At 39.8% G+C, this 14014-nt stretch overlaps 1 protein-coding gene across 1 annotated transcript in view; it reads right to left on the bottom strand.

Annotated features, from left to right (window-relative positions):
• PCNX2 (pecanex 2) overlaps window positions 1-14014 on the bottom strand; it is a 162137-nt gene that overhangs the window by 20994 nt on the left and 127129 nt on the right. Inside the window, exons 26-28 of the mRNA XM_075089486.1 lie at window positions 8245-8498; window positions 3937-4170; window positions 1739-1842 (exon numbers count right to left, since the gene is read on the bottom strand). Coding sequence (XP_074945587.1) covers window positions 1739-1842; window positions 3937-4170; window positions 8245-8498 — 592 coding nt within the window. The remainder of the gene's footprint in view (window positions 1-1738; window positions 1843-3936; window positions 4171-8244; window positions 8499-14014) is intronic.

Below are 14014 nucleotides of genomic sequence, written 5' to 3'. Positions count from 1 at the left end.
AGAGACACTAATTTGGTTCATTGGTAATTTTCCAGATTTTAAAAAGACACGGTACAGCTGACTCCTGCAATTATCATTAAAATCTTTATTGAAGACTTTGGAAATAATTATTCTCAACATTCGTACTTTCTATGTCAAGCTTTGGAAAGTTTCCGATAATATTATCTCTTTCCATTAGCTACTGACCGTGTAAGGCAATAAATATAGGTGACACTGGTATTGTGCCTGTACTAGTGCCAAAGCATTGTAATGAAGATTTTAAGATCCTGTGGAAAGTACATGCAATGTGACGACAGTTTTAGGAAGCTTTTATGATATTTTTAGATGCATTTCTAATACCGCTGTGACATACCTATTGCAGCCACAGATCAAACTCACTTTAATCTTTTCTCAGGGAAAAAGAACCCAAAAAAATCACAAATGCACATCAACTTTTCCACCATGTCCCCAAACTCTAAAATTCGGATCATGAAAAAAATAGGGCAATTTTAGAAATCTCAGTGACTGCCTCAACATCGCACTAATTTGAGTGCATAGAAATGACGGGAGAGGAAACTCAACCCAGAGGAAAACTACTACAGGAAGGGAGTGTGTGAAGCCTTGTAGAAAAGAGATGACGAAAGCCACTTTAGAAAGCAGAAAGAAGCAGCAACCAAGAAATAAGGCGCGTGGGCCAGGAGCATTTTGGGTGACTGAAAGAGGACGACACAAAAACAGACGTTACAAATGACTCAACAGATAACAAAGCTCGAATGAATATTTGAAGCACTGTTCTGTCTTACAACAGCAAATGCATTCAAAATTGCACATGCTGTCTTTGTTTGCTTGTTAGTAAGACAAATCCTCTCTAAGCACCGTGTTGACAGAGGGCTAGCTAGCTTTATTCACAGTTTTGTGCCAATACGGCAAGGTCACTTAGAGACTGCATATTTACTGATCTTCCCTACTCTTATGAAACCCTCGTGAACGCAGGGAGCTCAATAGATCTAATAAAAATCTAAAATTAGGAGAGAAGTTAGACTTTAATAAAGATTATTTCATTAATAAAATGCCTTATCTGTAAAATTAATTGCTCAGGCCGAACGCTTAGCACCGCATCAGTGGTACTTCATAAAACCCAAGCAACTCAGAACTCCAAGGGAAAATGGAAGAATCCCTAAGGAAAATGCAAAGTGAAGTGCATATCCAGAAATAAACTTAACCAAGCATATTTTAAGTAACCAGACTTTCTAGGAAGAAGTGTTTTGAATGAATGAATGAGTAAGGTAGAATGAGGACAAAGCCGTGGTCTCAAGAGATGTGAGGTTCTCCCTTCCTTGGTCACCAGAACGAAGTGGCCCCAGGAACGTGGAATACAACCCTAAGGAATAGAGCAAGCACTCTTATGGATTTAGTATCATTTAGCTAACTAGATGTCAAAGTACTTAGCCGTTTCTTCCCCTTCTGGAGGAAGCCAGCATTACAGTAGCCAGGCCAGGCACGGGTGAACACAAGCAATAACCATCGGTACCTATTCCTTCAGTGCAGAATTCTGTTTTGCCCTATGAAATAAAGACTGGTATTAGTTATTAAGCAAACTACCAAAGTAAAAGAAGTCCAGGAAAGGCAGAAAACAATTTATTTTATGGAGGAAAGATACTCTGCCTTGATCTAATCTTCTGCTGAGATTCCACACTAATTGAAAAAAGACAAACAAGTTTTTGCTTTAAAATGAGGAAAAAGGATTCCTAAAAATTACCTGATGGCCATATTGTGAGCTGCAGTTCCCAAAGCTCTTCGACCCAGTATGCACAAGGCAAAGGAAAGCGTCACTAGAGGAGAATCCTCATCGCTGTCCAGGTGCTACAAGGTTTGAAGAACAGCATGTTATTCCAGATGCAAATATCATGCTTAAAAGCACGGCAATACTATAAATTGGAACATTCATAAAATTTGCTTGTAGCTGGACCTATACACAAAAACACTCTTTGCAATTAAACAGAACAAGGAGGAAGACATTGCCATCGGAGGCTTTCTGCAATGAGCAAGCTTATTTTGCCCACTGGCTAGAAACAGAACGTTTCAATCTCAGGTGGTGAGATCCCAAGAGAGGGGAGCTTTGGTGGTGGTGGTTTTTTTTTGTGGGGTTTTCTGTTGTTTTTTTTTTTCTTTTTTTCCAGATCCAACATTCTAAACCAGAGCAGAATCCTTATTGCTGAGAGACACTGCAACTGATGCCAGCCAAACCCCTTTTCATGGGACACAGTGCGTATGAAACTCCCCCCCCAGATTCCAGAGCAATCTAATTGGAAAAATTTGGGAGAACACACTTTTAGTGAATAACAATATCTTTCTAAATCTTATACCATTGATGACACTGACCTCACATTTTAACCAGCAGTCAAAAACACTTCATTGACATCTACTAGCTCAGGAGTTTCTTTACTGTTTTGCAAAGAAAACCTTGCTCTCAGGCAGGAGGAAAAACTGAAACAACTCCTCATGAATGTGAATCTTCAGGAGGATACGGACTAGTATTTCTGTCCATGCAAGGGGGGATTTCTTACAGCGTGCTTTGACTCTAAAACTGAAGCCAATTACAACGGAGAATGTAGCTCCTTCTATAAAATACACTGATTTTCAGGGCTATGTGTACAGTGAAGCTTTTTTTACATCTTTTCTCCTACATGAACTTTACCTCTATATAGTTAGTGAATTACAAAAACAGAGGTAAAAGAAAAAGATGTAAAAAATATACAAGTGTGTGTGTGTGCACACTTGTGCAGGCACTTATTTGCCCTTTTAAGTCTAGCTCTGCTAAGCTTCAAGTCTATTGGGCTTGCCTAAATCTATTGTTCTGTTTTAAAGTCTCAGCCATGTAACAAGTGAAAAAGCATCATTTAACAGCGGCTTTCCCTGCCCTGTGCAGTTCTTTGTGTCAGAACTTGGGAGCTCAGACATGGAGATGGGAAAGAAGAGATGAAGTATTCCCAGGAGGAGGAGATGGTGGGGAAGTCTCAGACGAGAATTTGGTTAAAAAAGTATCAATATAACGACGTGCAGAGGAACTGGTGGAATGGTATTCAGGGTTAGGGATGGGAGAAGGAAGCCAAGTGGAGAAGAATCATTAAGATTCAGCGATGTTATGCCAGCTAAGGTCAGTGGTAGCAAATGGGATGTGCACTCAGTGATCCTGAAGGAAAAATGCACAAATAACAGCGCATTGTGGCCAGGAAAGATACACTTCTCATTTTTTTTGCCATGATCAGCAATAATCAGAACATTAAATCAAGGGAATATGCTTGTTTGAAACTGTATTCTCCCTCAAGTGTTCCACGGAAATAGAGTTGCGCATTTCTGACCAATGCTGGCCGACCACCAGCACTGTTAGTGGCTCAGAGCACGTGAGTGCGTAGCTGTAAACCTGCCGTGACCACCTAGAGCCGCGAGGTAATTTCACACGGTTTAGCGGCATGGTTCACATTTGAATTATGAGCTCCCAGAAGTGACCTGTGCTAGCAGTGAGTTTGTCGTGTACTTCCCTACAATTTGAAGACTGTACCCAAACATAGGCGAGTGTTTGGAAAGGGCACCCAAACACTGGCAACACTGAAGGAAAGATGACATTCCCTGAACAGAGCTTGCTCCAGCATTTCTTCTGTGGACACTTACTATATCCATGGTTTTTAGAGATGATGAAATTAATGGTGTTGGAAGTGTGCACAGTAAGAAATTGGTTCTGTATTCAAAGACTAACCTTCCTTAAAACTCAGTTTTTGTACATGGGTAGCCTCTGAAATAACGTTTGTTCCATTCCACAAAACATATTTTCCTTTTACGTTAAATCCGACAGCTTAAATTAAATAAATTTTATTGTATTAAACCTGAGCTAGCAAAAGAGTAACGATGCATCACTTAACTCCCTTCCCAAGAATTAAAACTACCAAGCAAGCTTACCTCCACCCTTTTTCTAGCACAGAACTGAATCCAGTCCAGATAAACACTGCAGAAACTAGCTCTTGTTATTCCTTGGAGACACGGAACATAATCTTCATCTATGTTAATGTTAAACATTGCAAGGTCACGTTCAATATAATGCCACTTTGCGTAAGGCTGCAGTATCTTTTGGATGGATTCATCTTTTATCCAGTCAAGGATTTTGGGAGAACTTGCCGTAAAGTATATTATACTCTGTTGACAAAATGTGCGAATGTTAGTCACTCTCTCTCTATTTTTCCTAGCTTTTATTGCTTCACAAAAGTATTCAAGTTAGAAAGACAATAATAATTCATATCTAAATAGCAGACAATGAAAAAAAAGTCATAGTCTCAATACCCTTCTGCTTTATAGGAAAATTAATACCAACAATAGACTACGATAAGAATACAGAGTTCCAGCATTCAAACATGTTAATTAATGACTATCAGTGGGCTTCTAGAGTCTGTCACAGAGAAGGTGATAAAAGTTCAGGCATATTTTGAAAAAACACTAGTAGGTGGTTCCATGCTCAAAACAGGACTCCTTCCTCTGTGGACCTCCTGTTTTCTGGGAGATGAAGCTTTCTTAATTCTTTAAAGAACAGTTCCACCATGATTGAACCACAAAGGTGAGATTTGACAGATGTGTACAACACAAGTCTGAAAATCCCTATTTTATTGCTGTTTTCTCTCCGCACTTAGTAGCATCGCTATTTTTGTTATTTGTTGATGAGGCCAGCAAAGAATAATGGATCATTTCTTATATGACAACTGAAGAAGCTGATAACTGATGTAACTGAGTTTGCTTTTAAAGCACTGAAGAAGCAGCAGCATTCAGCAGGAGCAAATGCAGATATACTCGAAAACAGCAAGACTTGTATATCATGTCTGTGCCTGGGTTTCTAAGTTTAAGTTCTCCTAAACCCCGTGTCTGGAGACAATACAACACCATACAATACAAGAAATCTATCTGAACCAAATTTAAAGCACATTTTCAAAAGAATATGAAACTTAAGACAAAGTTCCAGCGCTGCAAAGGAAAGTGGCATCAGCCAGAAAGTCCCATTATAATGTTTTATGATTATAATTTTTGTTTAAATGTGAGATATTAATTTAGAATTGAATTCCAAAGCAAACAAGGGGCAAGTGAACATGTCTGAAGATGATGTAGTTTAACTTTACCCATGCAATGGAAATATTATTAAGCAAATAAATGTATAAAATGAAAATATGATGGATTAAAAAGGACAGAAGCACCACCAGCCTTTTAGAAATCCCAGACGCCCTTCACAGTTTATCTTTCAAATTGCCCAAAAATACACAAACAAGAGGAAAATTAAGCTCCAGAGGAAAAAGACAAGTCAGACAGATACAGACTAAGGACGGACCCTTAACTTCTTGGCATGTGGAAAACAACACACTCCTTAAAAAAGATTCATGCAGAAACAATAGAGCTGAAAACACACCACTCAGCGAATGCAGACTTCTTGAATACTAAAAGACGTTTAAATAAGAATATATTGAGAAGAGATGTAGGAGGCACAAGGGAAAAATATCACAGTAGTTGGGCAGGAAATTATTTCAAAATATATGCAGGAGGGCTACAGGAGCTGACCCACTTTATTTGTGGAGAATAAAAATCCTTTTATAAGAAGAAATACAGGCCTTTCTAGGCTGTCAATGAAATGGCAAATGAAATAAATACATTAGGAAGAAGACAGTGCAACTCATTGTTTAAAGACTAATATGGTAATTATTCTTGAAGGACAGGAGAACTGAAACAGCATACATTTTCTTCATTGATCTTCAAAATACAGTTTGGGGTTTTTTTTATGGTTCTCACCTGTTTACAAAGAAGCAGGTTGAGCTGGGGAGAAAATCAGACATAGAAACAGCGAAAACTTCTGTCACCTAATTAAATTCCGCTCATAGTAGCTCTTCCTAGATGTTTTCTGCACAAGTACATCCTCAGCTATATGGCAAGTCAGAAATAATACAGTAAATATTTACAATATCGTAAGCTACAGAGAATAAACTAGAAGCACTCCAGATGCTCAGTGCAATGGAGGTGTCCTGACTACTGCATTAACTACAGCTCTTACAATTACTTTCCTACGCCATTAAAATGAAAGTGGCAGGGCTTTAAAATGGTCACAGTGAAATTGCGCAGGGTCTTTACAGCTCAAGATCCCCCTGTAAGAAAGAGCTGGGGAAGGAATGAATTCTCATCTCTCTTTCTGATATCGTTTTTCCGGAGGCAAGTACTAAATAAACAGGATGATAGCTGATCTGATACATAACGTAATCCTCTCACCTTCCGAGGCTGTACTAAGGATTTTACCAAATCTTATCAAAGCTCCCGTTTATGGAAGAAACTAATAACTTGAAGAATAGGAGAAGAAAATCTCCATATCTTTCTTTTGGGAAGTGTCATTCTAAAGAAGAGACGTCCTGAGAGCGCTCTCCCTTCGCTGAAGGGAGCCCCAGCCCAGGCTAATATCGAAGCTGCCAACAAGTTATTATTATCTTCCATTCATCCTTCCCTTCTTAGGGAAGGAGATTAAAGGACTGACAGCTTTCTAAGAGTGAAGATCTGTACGTGCAGCGTTGTAGTACTGGCTCAACTAAATCCAGCCAAAAGAGATTCCATTTTCACACCTTCAAAGCCACAGGAGGTGGGCATAACAAAATGTGCATACCGAGGAGATGGGGCCACAGCATACCTCAGTAGCGTGGAAATCATTTAACCCACCTCCCTTTTACTCACCACCCCTGTATCATATGGGGCAAAACTTGTCTAAGGGATCTTACTGTCAGCTGCTTCTTGGGTACGTCCAGAACCAGAAGCCCTAAACTACCCTTCAGTGAAGTTTTACTTCCCGTGTGATGAACCTCACACTTCTCACAAGTCCCCTACATACTAGTTGACCTGAAGGCATTAAAAAAATTCCAGTTTACAAAGCACAATTCTTCACTACTTTAAACGAATAAGCTGCCAATTTGATTGCAGTTTAGACTGGGAATTTTTCCAGTCTCATTCACCATCAAAGGCTGAGTCATAGATCAGCTTGCATCAGTTTATGTTCAGGTTACCTTTTAAAGTAAGGCAGAACAACTGTAGCAACATACTCATTTCAGTTTAAAGAAAGGTTGCTTGTTTTTTTGGGTTTGGTTTTTTTTTTGGTAGTTTATATACATTGCTTGAAACCAATTTAAATTATAACCACAAAACCCACATCTAAAATGAAAAAATCAGGCTCACATGCAGTTTTGTTTCTAATTAGTTAATGAAACAAAGCAGGCTGGTTACCAGGCCCTACTGCCTGTAAAATTATTTATGAAATCCCAGTCTGCATTTTACAAAGTAATCGACTGCATGATCAAAGCAGCTTTGTGAGGTGCTGATCTTGGTTTTACTGCATTGGCTCACTTCCCAAAAAAGGTGATTAATTTATTTACAACAGGTCTCTCTCTAAGGTTGACAGGATTTTTACAGTTGCAGAGATGTAAGTAGGAAGGAGATGGTGGGGATGGTTGGGAGCTTTAGTGAGTGGCTTTGTGACAGTCCCAATGGCACAAGAGGCAGCATTTGGTTCTTGTTTCTTCGGTAGAAGACAATAAAGCTCAATGATTTCTTAATTTGCTGGACTGGAAAGGCTTTAGCAGAGGATGAAGATGCCTTGCTGGACTACAAGGTTCAATTACTTTGACAAATCAGTACCTGTGTGGTCATTATGATCTTAATAGTGCAAATATAGACATGACATAAATGAATTGCTGTTTAATCAATGATATAACTTCAAATGTGTTGTATGTATGTAAAACAGCATGTAAGAAGGGGGTTTGCACCACTAAATAACTATATTTGAGAAACAGCGCTTCAGAGGTTTCCCAAGAACTCTGTGCTTGTTGATATATTTTTTTTTGCCAGAAAAAACGGTGCAAAGGCCAAGTCAAGAAGAAATAACAAACTGCTAGTGAAGTTTTGCTTTGTAAGAATGCTTCCTCCAACTTTATCGCTAGAGGATGTTAACTCACCTTCGTGACTTCTGCTTAAGCACCCCAGCAATCTTCCATACTGACTGTAAGTACAAGTGGTCAGAATCAAATGTAGCGAAGGGAGATGTGAGTTAATTACCCCTAGCTAACAAGTGAGCCTGACTCCCGGTAGCGCAAACGAATAAATTCAAAGCCAAAAACTTCAAATGCTATTTCTAGTACACAGCCAGCATTCATTCTTTTTGACAAACCTGCCTAGGAAGGTAGTCGACTTTACCAAAGGATTTACCTTTATATAGTATCTGATAAGTATTCTCCGCAGATCGAACACTTGCAGCATCGTTGCAGCGTTGTTATCAATGATGCTGTATCCTTCCAGGATGTACTGGGTTCGTGTTATTTCCCATGTCAGCCATCGGAGGTTAAAGGCTGCATTACACGATAACAAGTGAGGCAAGTGCCCGGGCTTACAACAGCAGCAGCCTTCATTGTCTTCATCTCCTTCTGTTATAGCTTCCACTTCTCTCTGCTGGCAATATGTCCCTTGGTGGTGAGAAAAAGAGAGTATGCTGCCAGTTACTGGGGGAGGAGGAAACACAGGCCTTCTTCCAAGCTGAAAAAAGTGACTGAAGGCTCTCCACACTTAGCAAAAATCTAATAGAAAGAGCTACGGCAACAAATTACATGTGCCAATTGATCCACGTGCAGCAGCAAATAAAGAGCTGTACATTATTTATTTACTATCACCTATAAAAGCCAAAAGGGCCCGATCTAACGTTCTAGGCATTTGGTTCTGAGCTGAGCTAAACTACAGACCACAGTTTCTGCCTTAATAAAAACTCACCAGGAAGCAACACTAAAAAGTCTCGCTCCATCAGGCTCATCAAGCAAATTGATCCAAGTCTCAGTCTGCTTCTTCAAATAACTTACAGGATGCAAACAAAGATTTTACAGTGTGTCAGAGCACTTATAAAATCTGGTATTTAGCAAACTCTCTTGGAAAGCAGGTTCCAAAAATAACATCCAACTGGTTGTTCTCTCTCCCACTGGAGTAAAAGCTACTCCAGATCAAACATCTCTAATGAGCAGCACTAGTGGCAGTATATCATGAGGACAGAACAGCTTTCTAATTAGCCTATTACACAGGCTTTAGAGCAAAATAGAGCAAATCTTCCTGAAAAAGAGATGTTAACTCAAAAGGAAGTCATGAGGCAGATGCAGAAACAATAATATATCTGCTCTGCAAACTCTGAATTTCTGACCTGTGCTGTGCACACTAGAAGGTCAAGAGGAGCCCTCTGGGATTTGGGATCTATGAAAATGTGGTTTCTACACCATGTAGGGCACTACAAATCAAAACCAAGGTGGACACCCATGTAGTCCCCCCACCGTTCTCAAAATATATGAGGTACATGTTCCTGATGCATGGATCTTTTTAAGATTTACTCTCTGTGGGCTGTCACTGAACTTACTCTCCACTGAGTTTGTACATAAACCATCTTTTAAGGACATCTCCTATGATGCAAGTTACGCATCTTGCATGGGCCTTGTGCCAAGTGGTTCACTATCACCCCACGAGAGCGCTGCCTCTGCCAGCTTCCGAAAGGAATCAATAGGAGAAGAAGGTGCTAGATACTGCGCTGCAGTTCAACAGCTATGCACCCCTGCCAGGGCCAACAGACCTGTTCCGTTGTGCCACTGTAAATGACAGAAGCTGTCTATGTTCATCATCTGAACATTGCACGGGGAAAGAATATAGTGTCAGCTCCAACCGCCTGCGGTTTGCCAGCACCCCGAAAGGGAGCCTGGAGCAAGGCAGCATCCCAAAGGCCTTTTAGTGGAGCAACATGTCAGTCCATGTGTCCTCGACTGACTATCCTGGCCCCATCAGTCAACAACCTGAGGACCTTTACTTTGTACTAGTAGAAGTAGCACCCAGAACACTCCTCTCTCCACACCAAGAAAAGCCTTTCAAAAGACAACAAAATATGTTAAAGTATTCGTTATCACCTTCTCTTTTTTGCCTGTACACCTTCTAAAATGTATCCAGCAAGCAAAAACATACAAGAAAAAAGATTAATAGAAAGATCTAAAGGAAAGGTGTGAGAAAAAATGGGATTGTAGCCCTAAGAGGTAGTGGGGGGAAAGATCCAGTATATTCCAGTGTTCTCTGTTCAGTTTTCTGTAAGTGAAAACGTGCCCTGTGTACCCAGTGTGGCTCACACACTGATATCTAATCCTTCCTAGACTTCAGGGACATACAATATGACAAATTATTAAATGTCTTCAAGTAACCCAAATATAGACATCTTTCAAGACTGCCACAAGCTACAAAACATGACCTATCAAGCTGACATTTCCAGTGGGACTGGACATGAACTGGACTGCTCTGCTTCTTATTTCACAAATTTCTACATGAATTAACGCTTATTGCTCCACAGCACAAAAGCAGCCACTGCTCTGGGTCAGTGGATGCTTTTCTGAAGTCAAGTCAAAAGACATCACACTCAAACTGAAGCAGAGAAGGCATATTCCTTTGTACATAGCTTGAAAAGGGTAACATAACTACTCTGTGCTGGTGCTGCTACTACTGCTGTTGTTTATTCTTGAAAGTTTAAAGGTCTGCCAGTATAAAACTGAATTTAAGAGAAGATACATCATCTTCCCAGGTGCAACTAAGCATTGCCAAATGTTTATAAGCAATGAAAAACAAGCCTAATAAACAACTTCCACTGATCCCCTTACAGCTAAGGGAATTACAGATGGCTTTGCTCAGTCTATGTAACTCTACTCTTAAATAACTTGTTTGTTTGTTTTGCTATGGAAATATCACATTTCATTCCTATGGAATGTTCCCTGTTTCTATGTGCTTTCTCTATTATCTCTATTAATAAATAAAAAATATTTTTACTGGAGACACTGTAATTACTAGTTGTCTTAATCCATATATTTTGTAAAATATAGGGACTAAAGAGGCTGTCAAGGCAAATAATAGGTGAATTCAAGAGACCCTCAATGTCTGAGGGAAGCTGTCGTTGCATGCGTAACAAACAGAAGATGCCAGAACAATTTTTTGCATTCTCAGCTAATTTGATGGGTAAAAATGTCTCCAAGGCATCATTGCTAGGTAATGTTAATCAACTAAGGTTATACTTTATATATATAATCTTATTTTTTTTATATATATATATATAAAATATAATCAACTAAAATTATACTGCAGTGGAGGCAATCAACGTTGAACTTGGGCAGCGAGAGCCATTCTAACTGGTATCATGTTACTACAAAAGCTCTGAGAACCAACCAAAGGAGCTCACATGGTCATTTTGCAGATTTATTCCAAAGAATAAAATCAGGGCTGTGCCCTGTCAACATCCGACAAACATGCACTTGCTTAACAAAAGGTGTTCGATGGACTCGGGTACCATCACCGTGGGGATCTGGTGTCTCAACTGCTAGCAGAGACTCTGGGGTACCCCTGTTAAGTTTAAAGGTATGACCTGAGCCATGGCCAGTGCTCTGACCAAACACCAGATCCCTGTTCCTACTGTCATGCTGCTGATCAGTATTTCTAAATGACATCTAGTAAAAGGACTCGAGTCTGCACAGACAAAATCCAGGCTTGATGCTCAAGTACGCGTTGGTTCTCCCCAATTCTTGCAGTCAGTTCTAGAAAGATTGCCAGTATTTTCCTCTCATCTTTAACTGAGCCTTGCTTTAATACATAACGTACCGGCTGGACTTCAATGCCCCAGATTTGCATGTTACTGAGAAACTTCATTTTACCAGTACCTACATCAATCCTTCTTGGTTCATTAGTCTAGACACTCGTACTGCAAAGGCTAAGACCGTGTGTTCAGCTTTATGCATTGAGCCAAAAGGGACAAGTCACAGTAAATGAAGTTAAGTGTTTGTGTGCATCTTTTACAGAAGGGCGACCCTAAACTTTTGCATATGTTATTCACTAATGATTAAAATGATTTTTATATTGTTTCTCAAAAAATTATCAAGTTCATGCAATTCAGAGAATTATTCATAGAACCAAAGAGCAGGGAGCAGAGCATGCACTTCAGTTCTGCAATATAATTAAGTGTAGTACCATTAAATATTAAAACATAGGAAAATGTTTTCACTGGTAATTAGTCATTTTAAAATCTGAGGGAAAACATATTATTTTTTTTACATCTCTTTCTCCAGTAGAAAGAAAATAACCTCCCCCTCTTCATTTAAGCTTAGTCATTCACTGTGACCCTTGCTGGTACACAGGAGACCGATTCATTTGTACAATATCTAATACCGGATGGTTGCCAAAAATCCATCAATGCAAAAATGTGTGCCAGCTGAACAAAGCAAGGTCAATCTATGTGAGCTCAGGAGAAAACCAGGGTGAGAACTTGGAGCTCTTTCTATTTTCCTGACGCATCAGGATTTGAGGACTGACTTGAGCTCTGCCAGAGTGATCTGACCTAAATGGAAATAAGAAAATTGAAATTGAAGACTGTAATCTCACTTCAAGAGGACACATAAAATACACCTGAATCAATGACCACCCACCCTTCTAAAATTTAGTGCCGAAATCAAAGTGTGCTTTGAATTTAATTTGAAAACTCAGTGAATGAAAAGAAAAGCATTTTTTGGTTCTGAAGGGCCAGAAAGAAAATCCCGTAATACAACCACATACTTCTAGAAGCAGTTTTAATTTCCATAAAACGCTTCAGTTTAACAACACATCCAGAATGGGGACTAATTATTGTGGCTGAAGGTAGTGATAGCTTTAGCACTAAGGATTGCTGATATCTAATAAGCAAATAGGGTGCAAATGTACCTAGAAAGGGCTCATAGGGCTCATGCACTAACCCCACCCCACAGATGTAAATCACTCCCCTGCACTAGGCACTTCAAGCTTTAAACTATGTGGTCCCAACAACCAGTTTTGGACTAGGGGCTTTAACTAGGTGTTAAGTCTGAGAGAGGGAGCTGGATATGGAGATGGGAGCCATGAAGATGGACTGAAGGCCAGGGTAACTCCTTTTGTAGGCCACACAGAGGTCTCTCCACGACGACCCCACAGAAATGCCTGGCTGCTCACCATTTCTTTGGCAAAATCATACACACAAATATTTTACAAATAAAGGTATTACGGTGGAAGTATCCGACTCTGCTCCACCAAGCTCTGCTGTAAATCCAAGCATTCCCAAATTCTGTTGGGTAAGGCTCCTTCTCACCCAACACATTTCTCTTCTGCTCAGGATAGCAGCTTAATAAGCAGCAAGTTATCACCCAGAAGAAGCACAAAGAGTGTAATTACAGCCATTGAAAGGCCATCCTCTCCCAAAACAAGCATCAGATTAGAGCTCTAGAAACACAGAAAAACAAATACTTCAAAAAGGAGTGAACTGAGCTCCCAAATGGAAACTCATGAACCCCAGAACTGGACACATTCTGAAAACCAGCAACTGTTTTTGCTCCTTCCTGCCCTTTTCCCTGTGGAACTGGGATTAAGAACAGTAATTTATAGGCTCTGATAGTCTCAGGTTCTTTCAAAGAAAAATCCCAGGATTTAAAAACCAATATCAATTCCTCAAACATCAAAACTGTTAGTTATAAAACTGTGGTTTGGACTTCAGCTGCTTCAGGTGCTTGTGTGCCTGAGAAATAGCCTAGTTTTCAAACCAGATCAGTTGCCCCAGTAACAGGCATCCCCTCTCCCCAGAAACCCTTCCTTTTCTTGGTCCACAGAGACACATTATGGAAGCCCAGGTGGAAGAAGGCATTCTCTGAGGACGTTGGTTGTTAAACTTGCAGCTACCAAATACCATGAAAACCTCTCATGTCACCTCTTTTGGAATGCAACGCAAGAGTCAGTATTTTGTTTCTGGCAGAGACATTTTCCCAATAAAAAGGTTGCAGTGCATCTAACAACATTTTTCTTCCTTCCACAAGTCCTCTCCAGTGCACCCATATATACATATATAATTTTGGAAGGGAGGAAAGGGAAAAAAGACATCAAATATTTATTTTAGTCTGCATTATAAAAACTGCTCTAAGCCTATTTGAAA

The sequence above is a fragment of the Phalacrocorax aristotelis genome, chromosome 3, assembly GCF_949628215.1.
Source record: "Phalacrocorax aristotelis chromosome 3, bGulAri2.1, whole genome shotgun sequence".
In the NCBI taxonomy this organism is placed as follows: Eukaryota; Metazoa; Chordata; class Aves; order Suliformes; family Phalacrocoracidae; genus Phalacrocorax; species Phalacrocorax aristotelis.
Note: the sequence above shows the minus strand (reverse complement) of the source record. Positions and strands in the feature narration are given on the sequence as shown.